At 45.5% G+C, this 16,576-nt stretch overlaps 1 protein-coding gene across 3 annotated transcripts; it reads left to right on the forward strand.

The window, feature by feature from the left end:
• Positions 1 to 826: 826 nt before the first annotated feature.
• Positions 827 to 14,684, forward strand: FAM71F2 (family with sequence similarity 71 member F2). 3 transcript variants are annotated; one of them, XM_028526049.2, is made up of 5 exons: positions 827 to 1,052; positions 2,072 to 2,321; positions 7,075 to 7,193; positions 10,213 to 10,318; positions 13,038 to 14,684. In XM_028526049.2, the coding sequence occupies exons 1-5, from the start codon at positions 889 to 891 to the stop codon at positions 13,038 to 13,040; spliced, it is 642 nt and encodes a 213-aa protein (XP_028381850.2). In that variant the 5' UTR covers positions 827 to 888; the 3' UTR covers positions 13,041 to 14,684. The 3 variants fall into 3 exon arrangements, with proteins under 3 accessions (XP_028381850.2, XP_035866772.1, XP_035866771.1); XM_036010879.1 differs by lacking the exon at positions 10,213 to 10,318; XM_036010878.1 differs by lacking the exon at positions 13,038 to 14,684 and having other exon boundaries at positions 10,213 to 10,548.
• The last annotated feature ends 1,892 nt before the right edge of the window (positions 14,685 to 16,576 follow it).

Below are 16,576 nucleotides of genomic sequence, written 5' to 3' on the forward strand. Positions count from 1 at the left end.
AAAGCAGGAGGGAGGGGGGGAGCTGTGGAGGAAAGGGGAGGGGGCAGCAGTCCATCGGCACCTTGGAGCGGGTCTGGGTCTGCCAGGAGCCCCAGGCATGTTCCCCAGCCCATTCTTCCCAAGATCCAATGAGTAAAATCAGGGGCCTCCCTCCCGAGGTCAGGGTCCCAGGCCCTGGAGTGGAACTTGGGGTGGAAGATGGCCCTCTTTGTCAACTGATTCATTCTCCAGAATTCAACTTGTTTCCCAACTCAACAGTGTTCGAAAGCAACTTTATCCAGGTACCCTTTCTTTCCCTTTCTAAAACCTGTTCCCAGGGGTTGGTCCAAAAATGCTGTGGCCTTTTAAAGTCCCAGGGAGGCGAAAGAAGCCATTCTGGCTAGTGAAACCAGAGGATCTCAGTCTCAAGTTCGCCCGTTTATGCCTAGAGCATTATGGGATTTTCCTCACTCTCCTCCCTTCCTGGAACTGTCTTCACATAATCTCCCTTCCAGACCATTAAAAACCCATGCTGGCTGCTTCTACCCAAAGATGGAAGAATAAAGTTTGTTCTTACCAGTGCATCCCCATTAAAGTTAGACGATGCAAAAACAAACAAGAATAATAATCAAGTTAGATGATGCAGAAAATGCAAAGAAGGGCAACACGGCGTTGCTGGTGCCAATGAGCTTGTTGGTTTGGGGAGAACCACACGCAGGGCGATGCAGGCCATGGCCCGGCCCAGCCCAACGGGCTGATGCAGGGGAGGAGCACGGGTGCTCCCAGCTTTCACCAGGCTGTAGTTGCTCTCTGGCACCCATGTCCCCACACCCCCCACCCCTCCTGTCTTCTGCTTCTCTGACCCGAGCACCCGGGGCTGATTTCTAGGTCACTAAGCCCGGGAACTGGATGAATGTCTATGAAGGGTCAACCACCGTGATCCTTGGGGTAACCTCCACCGTGCCCTCCTTGCCACTCCCCAACATCCTCCTGATGGCCAATGTCACCTGGCCCCAGGGTCAGCTTTCCACCTGGAGCACACCTGACCGCGCTCCGGTCATCACCCTCAGCAGGTAAAGAAAGGCCTCGGGAAGGGGCCGGACGGGCGGGATGACACACTGCGTCGTTCTGCTGCTGGGCTTCGGATGGAGAGAAAGGACAGTGTTCCTTGTGTACAAGCCACGTAGAACCTCATTCGTTCATTTAACAAGTTTTTCTTTAGTATCTGTGTATGCTGAGCACTGTGCTTAGTGCGGTGGGTGGAGTATCAGTCTGTCTCAGCCTAGTCGCTGATCACCTCGGGTCTTTTTTATCTCGTCACTATAGACCTGGGGAGAAGGTGAAAAAAAGGTGTGGTGTATGAAAGTGGGATTATTAGGTGTTGAGACTGCAAAAAATGCTGGATGTACCTTCTTACTCTTTCAACAGAGTTAATCAGGTTACAGGGTGGAGGGGATCTGGACATGGAGTCGGAAAACCTTAGTTCCAGTTCCCATTAGATCTGAACTTGGGCAAATCCCTTAGCTTCTCTGAGAGTCAGTTTCAAAGTCTGTAAAATCCACACCCGGCAGGTGTGGCTCAGTGGATTGAGTGCCGTCCTGAGAAGCAAAGGGTCATTGGTTTGATTCCCAGTCAGGGCACGTTCCTGGGTTGCAGGCCAGGTCCCTAAGAGGGGGCACATGAGAGGCAACCACACATTGGTGTTTTTTTCCCTCTCTTTCTCCCTCCCTTCCCCCTCTCTAAAAATAAATAAATAAAATCTTTTTAAAAAACCCCAAACCTATAAATACGGAATTAATAATACTTATCTTCCCTTCACTGAATGGGTGTTGTGAGGATTACAAGAGATACACTACACCAGTTACCAGTGTTTGTCATTGACATGGGCAGATTCTTTCATTACTAAGGCCCTGGAAAGGAAGAAGGGTCAGTCTGTGGGACCCTCCCACTCGCAGACCACAAGCCCTCTCCATGTGCACCCCCAGGCAGAGGTGGAGGCCCAGGGAGGTCAAGCCACACTCTAGGTAGGCACCAGCGTGGTGGATTCAGATCCCGGGCTCCTCGGCTATGGGGATTTCCTGATTGTGCCCAGGATCCTCCCCCTGAAGTTTGTGGAGCTCCAAATCTGTGACCGGCTCCAGCGCATCCTGCGCCTTCGGACAGTGACGGAAAAGATCTACTACCTGAAGCTCCACGAGAAACACCCAGAGGCTGTGTTTCAGTTTTGGGTCCGCTTGGTGACAATTCTGCAGCAAGGTCTGTCCATCACCACCAAAGACCCGAGGATCCAGTTCACGCACTGCCTGGTGCCCAAGCTGTGCAGCAGCTCCACGGAAGCAACAGTAAGTGGGACCCTCCCGCCGAGGTCTTTGGGGGGGATGGGGTTGGAGGCATGGCAACCCCCCTCCCCCGCTGCTTGGGAGCACTGATGAGTATTAAAGTCCACTGCGCTGGGGGGATGAGGAGACTTCATTTCAAAGGTCGGTGATACCTGATATGCACACACCAATGGAGGCAAATTAGTTTTTCTAAAGGAAGAGCTAGGATGTACTTAACTCCCTTAAAAGTGTTCTTTTCTTTTTTTTTTCAGTACCATGAAGGAATAATGCTCCATGAGGAAAATCAGAATATTACAGAAAAATGGCCCCATTTTTCTTTAGCCCCAAGCCATCACTTGGAATATTTGGCATATTTCCTTCTAGTCTTTCATTGTAAATTAATGTTTACCTGACGTATTTGAGGACATTAAATACATATACACCTTTGAATATTGCTTTTTTCAATTTAGATCACATCATAAACAGTTTTTCCATTAAAAAAAATTTGCATTTTTCAGTGACAGTTGACATTCGATATCACATTAGTTTCAGGCGCACAGCACCGTGGTTGGGTGTTTATATAACTCGTGAAGTGCTCCCCAGTACGCCCAGCACCCACCTGGCACTGTGCACAGCTGTGATAACATCACTGACCGCGTCCCCAATGCTGTGCGTTACCTCCGCGTGACTCCTCTGCAACCATCGGTTTGTGCTGCTCGGCCCCTTCACCTTCTCACCCAGCCGCCCAAACCCCTTCTCCTCTGCCAACCATCAGTTTGTTCTCTGTACCTACGAGTTTGTTTCTTTAAAAAAATTTTTAAATTTATTTATTATGTTTATTATATTTCTTCCATTATCATCTACCCCCCTTTTACCCAAGTTCCCCCCGCCACAAACACCACGCTGTTGTCCATGTCCATGAGTCCTTTTATCCTTTTTCTTGATTCCCTCCATCCCCATATGAGTTTATTTCTGTTTTATTTGTATTTTAGATTCCACATATAAATTAAATCATACGGTATTTGTCTTTCTCTGTCTGACTTATCTCACTGACCATGATACCCTCTAGGTCCATCCATATTGTAGCAAATGGTGAGATCTCATTCTTTTTTTGTGGCCAAGTAGGATTCCAGAGAGTATCCAGCCAGGTAATATGAAAAATAGAGACATTTATTGAAGAAGATACAAGATATAAGAAACATTATACATAGGACAAGGATGTCTCAGTTCCCTTCAAAGTTACAACCATCTTGAGGAAATCTGGTTCGTGGGTAGTGGTTTGAATCAAAGCATTAGCCACTGTTCCTTCTGCTGTGGGAGCAGAAGCCTTGGCATGAATTTTGCCACGACACGTTTCCTGCCAAGACCCTGAGTCAAAATCTTGGACACAGTAGTTTTTGGAATCCCCAGATCAGCTTCTAGTTCTCACCCTGGCAGTCACAGATCTTTGTTCATTGCAGCCCGTACATGTTCAGCATTCTCAGGTGCTCTGCTTGTTGCAGGCCTTCCAGAACGTGGTCACTTTCAGCAGATTCTTGACCATCTTTGAAGCATTTGTGCCACTTTTATTTGTGCTGCACTCATTGTGTCGTCCCTGAAAGCTTTCTGAATCATCTGAATAGTTTCCATGGAGGAATGTTCAAGCTTAATGCAAAATCTGTTGAATATTCATTGCTCTACTCGCTTATTTTGAACGTGATGGCCACACAGTACACATGCTCCTTCAACAGTGTCTACTGTCCCCACTGACTAGTACAGTGAAGTCGTCATTGTTCACACATGCACATTCCAGTCCACTCTCCTTGGCTGCCAGGTCACATCAATGTCTGGCAAACTGTTCTCCTTACATTAACAACGGCTGGACTTTTCTGAACAGACCTTGTACACGTACCGCATCTCCTTTATCCAGTCATCCATCTATGGACACTTAGCTTGCTTCCAGGTCTTGGCTCTTGCACGTGAAATATCCTTCTTTGTCATTGGTTACAGTTTTTATTTTAAACTCCACTTTGTCTGGTGTGCATGTTGCTACCACAGCTTTTTTGGCTCTCAGGTTCATGAAATACCTTTTCCCACCTCTTTACTAACGGTCTGTGTGTCTTGTGGTCTGAAGAGGGTCTCCGGTGGGCCGCGTGAGTGCTGGCCTTGCCTTCCTCTCCATTCAGCCACTTCACGTCTTCTGATGGGAGGGCTCACTTTAAACTAATTGTTGGTAGGTATGTAGTTATTGCCATTATTGCCATTTTATTATTTGTGTTTTTTATCTCTTTTTCTGCGTAACGAAGTCCCTTTAGCATTTCTATACCAGTTTGGCGGTGATAAACTACGCCTTTAGCTTTTTATTGTTTGGGATCCATTTCTTTTAAAAGGTCTTCATACACATCATTTTGATGATTTCATGCTCTTCAGTTACATGAATGAATTAAAATTTACTTTATGTTCCTAAAATCAGATATCTACAGTTGTTTCTAACTTTTCATCATTGTATATGATGCTAAAACAAGCATTTATAGGTAATGTCCACACTTTTGACCGTTTCTCAGAGTAGATTTTTAGAAGTAGAATTCAAGGGGTTATGAATATTTTTAAGGTTTTTCATACATATTGCCAGATTATTTTTAGAAAGTCCATGCCAAATTATACTCTTGCCAATAGTACGAGTGTCTGTATCACTGCATTCTTATCACAATTGAGAATTATAAATGTAATTCTTTTTCTAATAACTATAGGTGAAAAGAAGTGGCGTGTCTGATTTTCAGCGAGTTTACACATTGTTACCGTTTTTTCTTTACGCAGTGGTTAGTTTGTTCTTTGGCCATTTTCCTTTTGGTATCCTTGTATTTTTCTAAATCAATTTGTAAAAGAAAGCTTTTTATACATCCAGAATTTTTAAGGGAATTATGGTATATTCATATATTAAAATATAAAATTATATTTGCACAGCATTTGCTATGATATGAAAGTATGTTCATTAAATGAAGAAGGTTGTTTTCAAAACACTATCTACATAAAATGTGATGTACTAGGGTTTTTTTGTTTTTATTGCTTATTTTATCACAGTCCCAATTTTTTTCCCTTTTGCCCCCTCCACCCAGCCCACCCGTCTCTCCCACTCCGGTTGTCCATGTCCATGAGTCATTCACACATGTTCTTTGACTAGTCCCTTCCCCTTCCTCCCACCATTCCCCACTCCCGCCTCCCTTCCTACAGCTGTCAGCCTGTTCCATGTTTCCATGTCTCTGGTTCTATTTTTTCTCATTAGTTTATTTTATTCATTAGCTTCCAGTTATAAATGAGGTCATATGGTATTTATCTTTCATTGACTGGCTTATTTCACTTAGCATAATAGTCTCCAGTTACATCCATGCTGTCGCAAAGGGTAGGCATTGCTTCTTTCTGCTGCAAAGTATTCCATTGTGTAAAGGTACCACAGTTTTTTTAATCCACTCATCTACTGATGGGCACTTGGGCTGTTTCCAACACTTGGTTATTGTAATAACATTGCTATGAACATAGGGGTGCATAAGTTTTTTTGAATTGGTGTTTCAGGATTCTTAGGGTATATTTCTAGCAATGGAATCACTGGATCATAAGGCAGTTCCACTTCTACTTTTTTTGGAAATTCCATACTGCACCAGTCTGCATTCCCACCAACAGTGCACTGGGGTTCCCTTTTCTCCACATCCTCACCAGCACCTGTTTGTTGATTTGTTTATATTACCATTCTGACAGGTGTGAAGTGATATCTCATTGTGGTTTTAATTTGCATCTCTCTGATGGCTAGTGATGCTGAGCATCCTTTCATATGTCTATGGGTCATCTGTATCTTCTCCTTGGAGAAGTGTCTGTTCAGGTCCTTTGCCCATTGTTTAATTGGGTTGTTTGTCTTCTTGGTGTTGAGTTATGTGAGTATTTTGGAGATCAAACCCTTGTCCAATGTATCATTGGCAAATATGTTTTCCTGTATAGTCAGTTCCCTTTTCATTTTTGATGATGGTTTCTTTAGCTGTACAGAAACTTTTAAAAAGTTTTTAAAATAAGCAAATGTTGTTCCATTTATTATTTTCTTTATTTCCTTTGCCCCAGGAGATATATCAGCAAAAATATTGCTATGTGAAATATCTGAAATTTTCCTGCCTATGTTTTCCTCTGGGACTTTTACAGTATCACAACTTATATTTAAATCCTTTATCCATTTTGAGTTTATTCTGGTGTGTAGTGTAAGTTGGTGGTCTGGTATACATCAAGAACTTTAATCACAAGTTTTTGTAATTTTCATCACAAATCTTTGCCATATTTCCCCCAAGGATTTGCTTTTTCCTTTCAGTTTATTTAAGGCTTTATTTTCCCCCTGACACACAGAAGGCCCTCCCAGGATCTGCTTAGGGCAGAGGAAGGAAACGCTTGCCAGATCGGATTGCCTAAAACCTCCAGGTTTCAGACTCCCCAGCACCGTCCTCCTTTCATTTAAGGCGTGTGCTTTAGATACCTATCGCCTTCCGGAGGAGGCAGCTTTTACAGTTCCTGCTGCTCCAGTCCTTAGCGTTCAGATTTGGTCCTCTGGGCCGAGAGGCCACAGCAGCCCGTCAGAGAGCAGAGCTGATCCTCCCTGAGGCCTCGTTTTTTTTCTGATGATTCTGGGGTTTGATGTTTCAGGAACAGGTTCCCAGGGCTGGGCTGGAAGACTCAAGTAAGCTCCTTCATGGTTCTGACCAGAGGAGGCCAAGAACTATCAGGGAGCAGACTTGGTCATCTGACTCTGAATTTCTCCATCCAGCCTGTGAGCAGCCTCCCGCCATCCTCCCAGCCCAGCGAGAACTCCATGCTGTTGGCAGCCGAGTGGACCAGCGGCAGTTTCTCACATTTCCCAGGCAGGTCTCCGCTCCTGGCAGACAGGTGAGTCCTCCGCACAGCCAGCTCCAGCTCCCCTGCCTGCAGTGCAGAGCACAGGTGGGGTCGTGATACCTTCTGCCAACCTGTCTTGGGTTTTTTGTTTTTTTTTTTTAAATTCTGCATAGTTGTGTATATAACTTTCCTCTCAATGTTATTGTTAGTCTGTCCTTGAAAACAGTCTGTGGCTGATAGAACTGAATATTCTAGGCAAACCCCAGTGTTTTTTCATTTATTTTAAAATTTTAATAGTTTATTTTTTAGTGTATTTTCCATTGCCATTTATCCCCCTTATACCTTTGTCCACCTCCACCCACCACCCTCCCTGCCTCCCCTCCCTGTAATTGCCACGCTGCGCCCAGTGTTTGTGTATGGGAGGGGCTCAGCAGAAGGGATGGGGTGAAGCTAATACAGCAGATTTGTGGACTTAGATGCTGACTGCCTCCATTCCCAACTCACAAGGGGCCCGTGAGTAAGACAATCCTGAGTTCTCTTTGCCTATCTTTGCCTGTCATCTGTGTTTCCTGTAAAGCAGGAGAGACAGTATCCCAGAGGGGAGACGGCTGCTGGCTGCAGAGTCTTCCTGATTTCCTCAGCAATCGGAGTCGAGTCTTTCTGTGATGAGTGATAGAAATCCAGAGCGAGACCATGCAGCCAGTATATTGAACAAGTTCAACTTTTGGGTATCATCTAAATGCAAATTTATGTTTGTCTTCCTTTATAATTTTTTTCAGTGAGAGAAATTCTCCTCTTGCCTCTGAATAAGAGCTTGTTCCCTGGACAGGGCCCATAGCCTATGGACTCCCTCTTAGAATATAAAAGGTCCTTGGGCTCATTTAAACAACAAGCACAGCACTGGTTCTGGAATTCAAATGCCCAGCACCTAAAGATGATCCAGACTCTGAACGGATCACATCTCCTTTCCCTCAGCCTGGTCCCCTGACTGCGGCTCTGCTGATTCTGTGAGGACTTCCTTTCACTTGGCCAGCAGCCCTCTCAGACCCTGGCTCTGCAGGGGCTCGTGGTACTCAGGCACTAGCTGTCCGAGTCCCCTCATTCCTTAAGGGACCCCTCTTGGGTAGGGTTTACAGTGGCTCCATGCTGGTTTTCTCTCTCTCTCTCTTTCTCTCTCTCTCTCTCTCTCTCTCTCTCTCTCTCTCTTTCTCCTCTCTCTCTCTCTCTCTCTCTCTCTGGAGCTGTCTGTGTCTGGTCCTCAGGTAATATCCTCCCAGAATTTGGCCACTAGAGAGGAGCACCGTGCCTCTAGGATGCAGAAGCAACTTCATGTCACCACTAAAGAAACCAATTCTCCCATCTCTCCTGTCCTCCATGTTTCCTGGGCAGGAATTTTACCCCCACCTACTGGGTCTCCCAGCTCCCAGGGACCAGAGCTGCAGCTCTCTGGGTGGTCCCAGGAAGCCCCTCTCTTTCAGCTTGAGGAGATAGAGGCAGCAGCTCATACAAAGGACTCTCCACACATCCTCTCTCTCAGTGCTTTCAGTCCCAGGGTCCAGTGGTGGTCCTGCCGACCCAGTTCTCCCAGGGCGCAGGCTGCCTGTATGTGTACTTACCAGATCTTTTTCTTTTTTCTAACTTTAAGATAGTTTCTTAAATTGTAATGTAAAATTTTCTTCTTTGAGTACTCTTATTATTGGATCATCTTTCTGTTTTAAGATTTATTTATTTATCTATCTATCTATCTATTTATTTTAAGAGAGGGGAAGGGAGAAAGAAAGAGAGGGAGAAAAACATCAGTGTGTGATTGCCTCCTGCATGCCCACAACTGGGGATCTGGCCCACAATCCAGGCATGTGCCCTGACTGGGAATTGAACCGGCAACCCTGTGGTTCACAGGTTGGCACCCAATCCACTGACCCACACCAGCCAGGTCTCAATGTTGTATCATCTTTGTCTAATAAGTATGCCACTTTCATTTTTAAAAGATTTTTAGAGAGAGAAAGGGGGGGAGATAGACATCAATTTGTTGTTCCATTTATTTATGCATTCATTGGGTGAATCTTACAGGTGCCCTGATCAGGATTGAACCTGCAACCTTGGTGTATTGGGACAACATTCTAACCAACTGAGCTACCTGACCAGGGTCTTTTTTATTCTTTACACTTTCCTTCTTTTATCCTTCTATTTCTCATAAGGCATTGGGTGGTTTGCTTGTTTGCTCTCATGTTCTTTCCGGTTAGGCTTTGTTTTGGAAATAATGATTGTTTGTTTCCAAAATATCTGTTTTCTCAGTTTTATCACTGAATGTATAAATATTTTTAATTGTGACTTATTTTGTTCTCTCATGTATTCTATCATTTTCTTAATTTCTTTTAGCCTATGTTGAAATGCTTTCTGCATTTTGCATTTGCTTTACAGCACTTTTTAGCGTGCAATAAAATGCTTCGTATCTTTTCTTGTATAATTTTGTGCGGGTTTCTATTATGAACCTTTTCTGATGCAGTTTATTTTTATGTGAAATGTTTTTTTCTCAGCCTTTGGGAATGACAGATGGGTCAGTGTAGCTTCCTGGCTTTGGCTCTGGTGCTCTCTCCTTGTTGTTTGGTGAAGTGTTAACGACCTTCCGGGACTGGGTTCCTCAGTCTTATCTGTAGCTGACCTTGCTCTTTCCTTTGCCTCTGCTGTTCCGGTCCTACTCAGTGTGGATTCCGTTTTCAGTGGTCTTTCCCTACTGTGAGGCTGTGTCCTGCAGGGAAGTGTCTTCTGATGGCTTTGAGAGTTCACAAGGCGCATCCTACTCCAGCCCCTTCAGATTTGACAACAGAAGGACCCTTTATACGCACTTCCAGTTTCCTTCCTCTCAGACTGGCCCGCTGCCCTTTTCCCTGAGAATCTGGGGGAGATGCAGGAACATCAGATGCCCCGTTGCCTCTCTCTGCTTCCTCTCACACAGATACTGATGCCATGTGGGTTTTGCAGATGTCTGTAGCTATCATTTTTTTAAAGATGTTTTCCTTTTTTAAATTTATTTTAAATCCCCACTTAGGGATATTTTTATTGATTGTAGAGAGAGAAGAAGTGGGAGAGAGAGAGAGAAACATCACTATGAAAGAGGAACATCAACTGGCCACCTCTGGAACACACCCCGATGGGGGATCAAACCCGCAGCCTCGGTACGCGCCCTGACCAGGGATCAAACTCACAACCCTTCGGTGCACAGGACGATGCTGCAGCCAACTGAGTCACCGGCCAGAGCTGTAGCTGTCATTTTTTACCGCAAGCATATTTTCTCAACTAGGCCTTTATCTGTGGGACTCATGTGGGCCTACACTGGGGGTGACAGGAGACCCTAAGGAGCCACTGTGATTTTGCTCTGTCAAGCACCTCAAAGATATTACCGACTCAGGAGAATTTTTTTTAATAATTAAGCTTTATTTTGTCATGAGGATTTAGTTTGCTGATGGTATTAAATGGCTTTTTTTATAGACAGTGATAACTTTTCAACCAAGGTTCTTCCTGTTTATTCTGTTGCTAATCTCATTTTATTTTTTTTTATTTATTTTTAGAGAGGGAAGGGAGGGAGAAAGAGAGAGAGAGAGAGAGAGAGAGAAACATCAATGTGCGGTTGCTGGGGGCCGTGGCCTGCAACCCAGGCCTGTGCCCTGACTGGGAATCGAACCTGCGACATTTTGATTCGCAGCCCACGCTCAATCCACTGAGCTACGCCAGCCAGGGCGCTAAATTTTTTGTATTAGCTTCTCAGTTCGGGAGTTCTTGGGCCACACCACATGAGGACAGGCCCATAGACCAGAATTTTCAGAAGAGGCTTCCCTTTTGACGCAGAATCCTGGTGGATACAGATAGGTTTGTGGCACTGGCTGGATTTCTTTCTGGTGTACCCTTTTGCCAAGAATGTGCTTTGCAAGTCCTGGATTCATGCAAGCACCTCAGTAAACTTCCCACCTGGCAAGAGCCCAGGATTTTATGTCTCAAGTCACGAAGACTGGTGGGCAAGACTCACAAGCCCTGCGGCCCGCCCCAGCTTCAGTTCTCATGTCACTGGCTTCAGTTTGGGGCCTCTAATTTCTCTTTCCTTTTTGTGAGTTCAACAATGCATTTAAAATTATGTTAACAATATTTTATCTAAATTTCTAAATGTTCTGTGGCAAAGAGTGGTTCTTTTTAGATTATTCAACCACATTGCCAGTCTCTAGCTAAGTGAGTCAAAAATTTACACTTAAAAAAACTCATTGCAAAAAGTAAAAGGAAAAAAACAAGCAAACAAAACCTTATTGCATTAATTTTCAAATACTTACAGTGAGAGGGATTTTTGTTTTCATTTTGGTGCTTTTAAAAAATAAAAGAAGTATGTATTTTCCTTGCAATCAAAAATTTAAAAAAATTTAGCCATACTGTGTGTTTTCTAGACACACTATGTGTTGCGTTTTTAAATTGTTATTGTTTTGGAGAACTCTGAAGTTTTTCTTTGTGCCCATGCTGACTCCAGGCCGGTTATAGTGGGCATCAGGCAGATCCCAGTGGGTTCAGATTTTGCCTTTGAGTCATAACACATTAGATTCTGAGCACATAAAAGCAATGGTTAAGGTTTGGAGAGGTGTCTGTTCCACTTCAGCAGAGCAGGCCTTAGCTCCAGCCTCCCCCCTGCTTGGCTTTCTCCACTCAGTGTGTAACAGATCCCCTAGTTTCTATTGTCCTGGGTTCTAATGTCCACTGCTGAGAATAACCATGACTCCCAATGCCAGAGTCTTAGGAGAAAGAAAGGAACTATTTATTCAAAAGTTATACAGGTTTAGAACAATGGCAGAATTCTGCTGTTAAATCCCACGCCCTTTAGAAACAAAGAAATACCCACAAACACAGTCTTGCCTCCCCTTGCCAAAACAGGCCAGTCAGGGCTACTGTCTCTCAGGAAAAGAAACAGAAGTCTTTAACTTAGCTGGGCAGATTCCCACCTGTGTCCTGGCTTCCTCCAAGCGTCTGTGCTCGACTCACTAGATTCCTGCTTTCAATCCAAAACTGCATCTCCATGGTGGGCCGGGGAATTCTTTTGCATCCTTTCAAATTGCACGGCCAAGACCTTGCATTGCTGCTACATAGTCAAGGGGCTTCTCCTTCCCAGCTGTATGATCAAGAGAGCAAGTGAGATAGAGCCTCTAGTGGCTCTCCTACTCTCCTCCCCACATGGTCCAGAGCTCTAGCATGGCTAAGAGAGAGCTTGGCAGAGAGAGAGAGACCTCCCTCTCTGTGCTCCAACAGCATGGTTAAGCCCCAGCATAGCTGCTGGCTCCTGGGTTTAAATTCCAGTGCTGACCTTCCTTTGTAACCCCATTCCCAAGTCCACCCACACTGGGTTACATCTGCCAGCACTCTGGCTTCTTCTGCTTTCTCAGCTGCCATTGTTAGTCCTGGCAAGTGTGGCCCCTTGACGTAGGAGTCACCTCCATGCTGCTCACACAGCTCATGCAGGTGCAGGAAGCCCCTGCAGCTACATTGCATCACACATCACAGGTTAGAGTCTTGCCCATCTCCCTGGCACTAAGCAGGCACAGCTTTTAACATTACTAAAACACTGGCCAAGCTCTTCAGATATGCAAAGTAACCCTCCATGGCCTCCCCCCTCCACCCCCGCCCACCACTTCCCCTATCCCCCAAGTGATAGCTATGGGGGTTTTCTCCATTCTGGGGGACCTCTAGCTCAGCATCCCATTCATTATAAATTCATTCTTAGATACATCATACCGTAGAGATGTATTGTCACTGCCAATCATTTCCACACTCACATCTGTGTTCAAGGCACTTATGCTGGAAAAGGCATAATTAAAAAGCAGTTTTAAATTAAATTTTTAACATGCTTTCTTCTATTGTTTTCAGTGACCTCCAAATTCCTGGGTTCCAACAGAAACACAGACGCTGAGACTGATATCAGTGATTCCAACAGCTACCACACACCCTTGCCTGTAGCGTCTCTAGTCAGCTTGAATATGCCCACGGGAGCCGCCTTGAGCCACAGCCTCGGGAAGCAAGAAAAGCCAGATGACTACTTCCCACCCGTTCCTGTAGCCAGTCCCCTCGGAGAGAACTTACGGGGATGCTGACACCTCGCCACACGCGGCGCTCTTCCTGGCTTTTGTCGGTGCACTGGCTACACCTCCCATAATGCCGTTTTCCCACTGTGGGCCGAATGACCACGGGAGAACTAAGATGGTGTTTAAAACAATGTGCTTCTGTTCCTCCACCAATAAACCTCCAAGTGAGTCCCTCATTGTTATAGGGTGTGCTATGGGGATGAGGAGGACAGGCACAGCTCCAGGGAGGGAAAGGATTGATAAGGAACAGGAGCTCACTCCTTGGGGAAATAAGTGGGAAAAACTTCCTTCTGCTCGATTAAAATCCCCAAGCAGCCAAGCAAAGCCAAGAAAGTCAGTCCAGAGGGGACAGGGCCTGGGGAGAAATTCAGCTTCCCCTCTCACAGGGAGAGGGGACAACAGGCAGGGCGCTCCAAGTCCAGTGTGAAAACAGTCCTACCAGTAATGGCGCCAACTGGGAAACACCTTTGGGTTGCCTCACTGCAAGCAAGGAATTGAGTTTTTACCACCCCACAGTAAAGTTATGAAGGTTTGTCCCGGGCCATGCAGAGTTTGGTTGCTAATGAAGACATGGCTTCTGGAAAGGAAGATGGTGACCACCCACCACTGAGAGTCTTCATTCATACGACTCTTCTCACCCAGGACCTAATGAAAGCAAACTGGAAGACGCCATGTCTGTGCATATCAGGGATAGGGCAGGGGTTTAGGCCAACCTCTGGACGAGTGGGGAATATTTACCTGGAAAATGCTACCTTAACATTGAGTAAGCATCTGCCGAGTTACTGCTAGGTGCCAGACACTGTGCTCAATGCTGGGGTGTTAGAGAGAATGAGACAGAGGGACAAGTTTCCTGCCTTCGGGGAGGGGATGGGAGAGATAACAAGCTCTATTTTGCAGACACAGAAAGCCATTAAGGTTGACATGATGTTTGAGCCACTCGGTCTGCAAGTCAAGGCTGGTGGACTTGCTTTCCTGTGGTTCACGCTACAGGAAAAAGCGATGGAGGGAGAAAGAACACAGCTGCCCTCCCCTTGGGCATCGCCAGTTGGGCTGAGTGGTAACTCCTGGCGAGACTGGGCCAGAAAAAAACAGCTGAGCTGAGAGGATGCCTGGTATTTGCGGGTTTCTTCCTGCCTCTAATAAAAATTAAAACAAAACCAGTTTCCTTCTGGCATGTTACAATCAAGTAAGCTGAGCATAGTTGGAGCTGGTAAGAGACATTTAGAAACTGAAGTTAGAAGAGGTGAATGGTTTCCAGGTGGGTTTGGCCAGTGAGAAGTACAGATGGGAGGTCAGAGGGAGAGGGGAAAACAGGATCCAGACAATTATTCCCTCTCTTGTAGTTGCAAAAGGCTGGCTGTGTCCCTTAACACAAGGAAACTGCTCCTCTCAAGGTGGCTTCTTCTAGTCAACTCTCTTTTTCCTGGTTCCACTAACCATCCCCTCCTGTTACCCTTCCTGTCCATTCACCATATAGACTTAGCTAACTGGCTGCTCCTTCCTAATTTTTAAAAAATATTTTATCTATTTATTTTTATAGAGAGGGGAAGGGAGGGAGAAAAAGAGGGAGAGAAACATCAATGTGTGGTTGCCTTTCACACACCCCCAACTGGGGACCCAGCCTGCAACCCAGGCATGTGTCCTGACTGGGAATCGAACTGGTGACCCTTTGGTTCTCAGGCCAGTGCTCAATTGACTGAGCCACAGCAGCGAGAACTCCTTCCTGAATTTTGAGCAGAGATGTCACTCATCCCTGGGAAGATGTGACAAGTGGGGGCAGCATCCTGACCAGGTGGCTCTGGCTGTGTGCCAGTTGCTGGGTTTCCATCCAGGTTATTTCTTCTCTTTTGGCTCCTGCCTATCCCCAGGCCTGGTTTCCTTAACTTTCAATTGTTATCAAGACCTCCCACTAGTCTTCCAGTGAGTTCTCTTTGGCTTAGTCTGGCCTGTCACTTCCTGTGTTTACAACCATGAAGTCTAATTGATGTGGAGCTGTTCCCAGAAAAGTAGATGCTGTGTCAGCAAACGCAGCAACGATTGGTCTTAGTTGTGTGTGTATCCTCCAGCGCCTGGATCCTACTAGACACCCAGTCAAAGGCCATGTCTGCCGTAGGCAGCTCCGGTTGCCCCTGCCTTGTTCCTCCCCCCAAACAATGGAAGAAACCACAACCTTTGGCTGAATGGACTTATTGCTGAAATTAATTTCCCAGAGACTCTTACATGAAAATTCCACCACATAAGGGATTAGTAAACCTTTTAATGGCCAACAAATACATCATTTAAAAGAGAAAAGGAACAAAACATTGTTATCCAGAGTCAGTTAGAGCCCACCAGGGCATGACATTTGCAAAAACAATCCCCCCAAACAATGTAGGAATGCACCTCGAAGTTTCTGAAATGGAATTCAGAGAAAATGTCCTCAAGGAATAATACCAAGATGGACCGACTTAAAAATGTGTTATGGGGCTAGATAAACTTCACGAATGTCCTTAAGTCCTAAACATTAATAATAAAGAGCTGGCCAGTTAAGACTAATAATGGTGATGGGACAGCAGGTAGAGGAAGCGGAGCAGCTGGGGACACTGAGTACACAGAAATGGGGATCCTGACCTGCATCCTGGGGGCGCCAAGGGGTCCACTAATGACCCCTCAGAACCACAGGTTATTTATTGATTTATTTTTTAGTGTGTTTATTTTTTTAAGATTTTATTTATTTATTTTTAGAGAGGGAAGGGAGGGAGACAGAGAGAGAGAGAAAAACATCAATGTGCAGTTGCTGGGGGTCGTGGCCTGCAACCCAGGCATGTGCCCTGACTGGGAATCGAACCTGCGACACTTTGGTTTGCAGCCCTCGTTCAATCCACTGAGCTATGCCAGCCAGGGCTCACAGGTTATTTATTGATTTAGAAAACAAAACATAAGGGGTCTTACCTTCAGCAAGGATTCCCCTCACTCCTGATACTTCCTCTTGTCACTTTCCGTCTGCTGGCCCCCACCCTGCTGCTTCGCTCTACACCCCCACCTGCCCGGGCTGCGGTGGGAGTACAGCCCAGTCTCTCTCCCTCACCACCAAGTTCCATCACATCCGTGTCTATCGTGACAATACAGTCTTCCTTACCGGGCTTCAAAAAGAAATTCCACAACAGGTCAATCTTGAGAAAGCCACGAAATTGGTTTCAAAAGAGGGAAACAACCACAGAGAGCGATAAAGCTTCCTAAGAGGAGCATTTACAATGAGAGCTTGGAAGCATTAAGGCTAAGGCCACTTATAGGAGCTATAACTTAAAACAGCCAGACATATAACACACTCCAGATATTCTGAGA

The sequence above is a fragment of the Phyllostomus discolor genome, chromosome 10 (assembly GCF_004126475.2).
Source record: "Phyllostomus discolor isolate MPI-MPIP mPhyDis1 chromosome 10, mPhyDis1.pri.v3, whole genome shotgun sequence".
NCBI classification, from domain to species: Eukaryota; Metazoa; Chordata; class Mammalia; order Chiroptera; family Phyllostomidae; genus Phyllostomus; species Phyllostomus discolor.

Coding starts and splice junctions, on each gene's coding strand:
- FAM71F2 (XM_036010878.1), top strand. CDS start 889: ATGAATGTCTATGAAGGGTCAACCACCGTGATCCTTGGGGTAACCTCC. Junction 1,053..2,071: donor CCGGTCATCACCCTCAGCAG/GTAAAGAAAGGC, acceptor GATTGTGCCCAG/GATCCTCCCCCTGAAGTTTG. Junction 7,194..10,212: donor TCTCCGCTCCTGGCAGACAG/GTGAGTCCTCCG, acceptor TATTGATTGTAG/AGAGAGAAGAAGTGGGAGAG.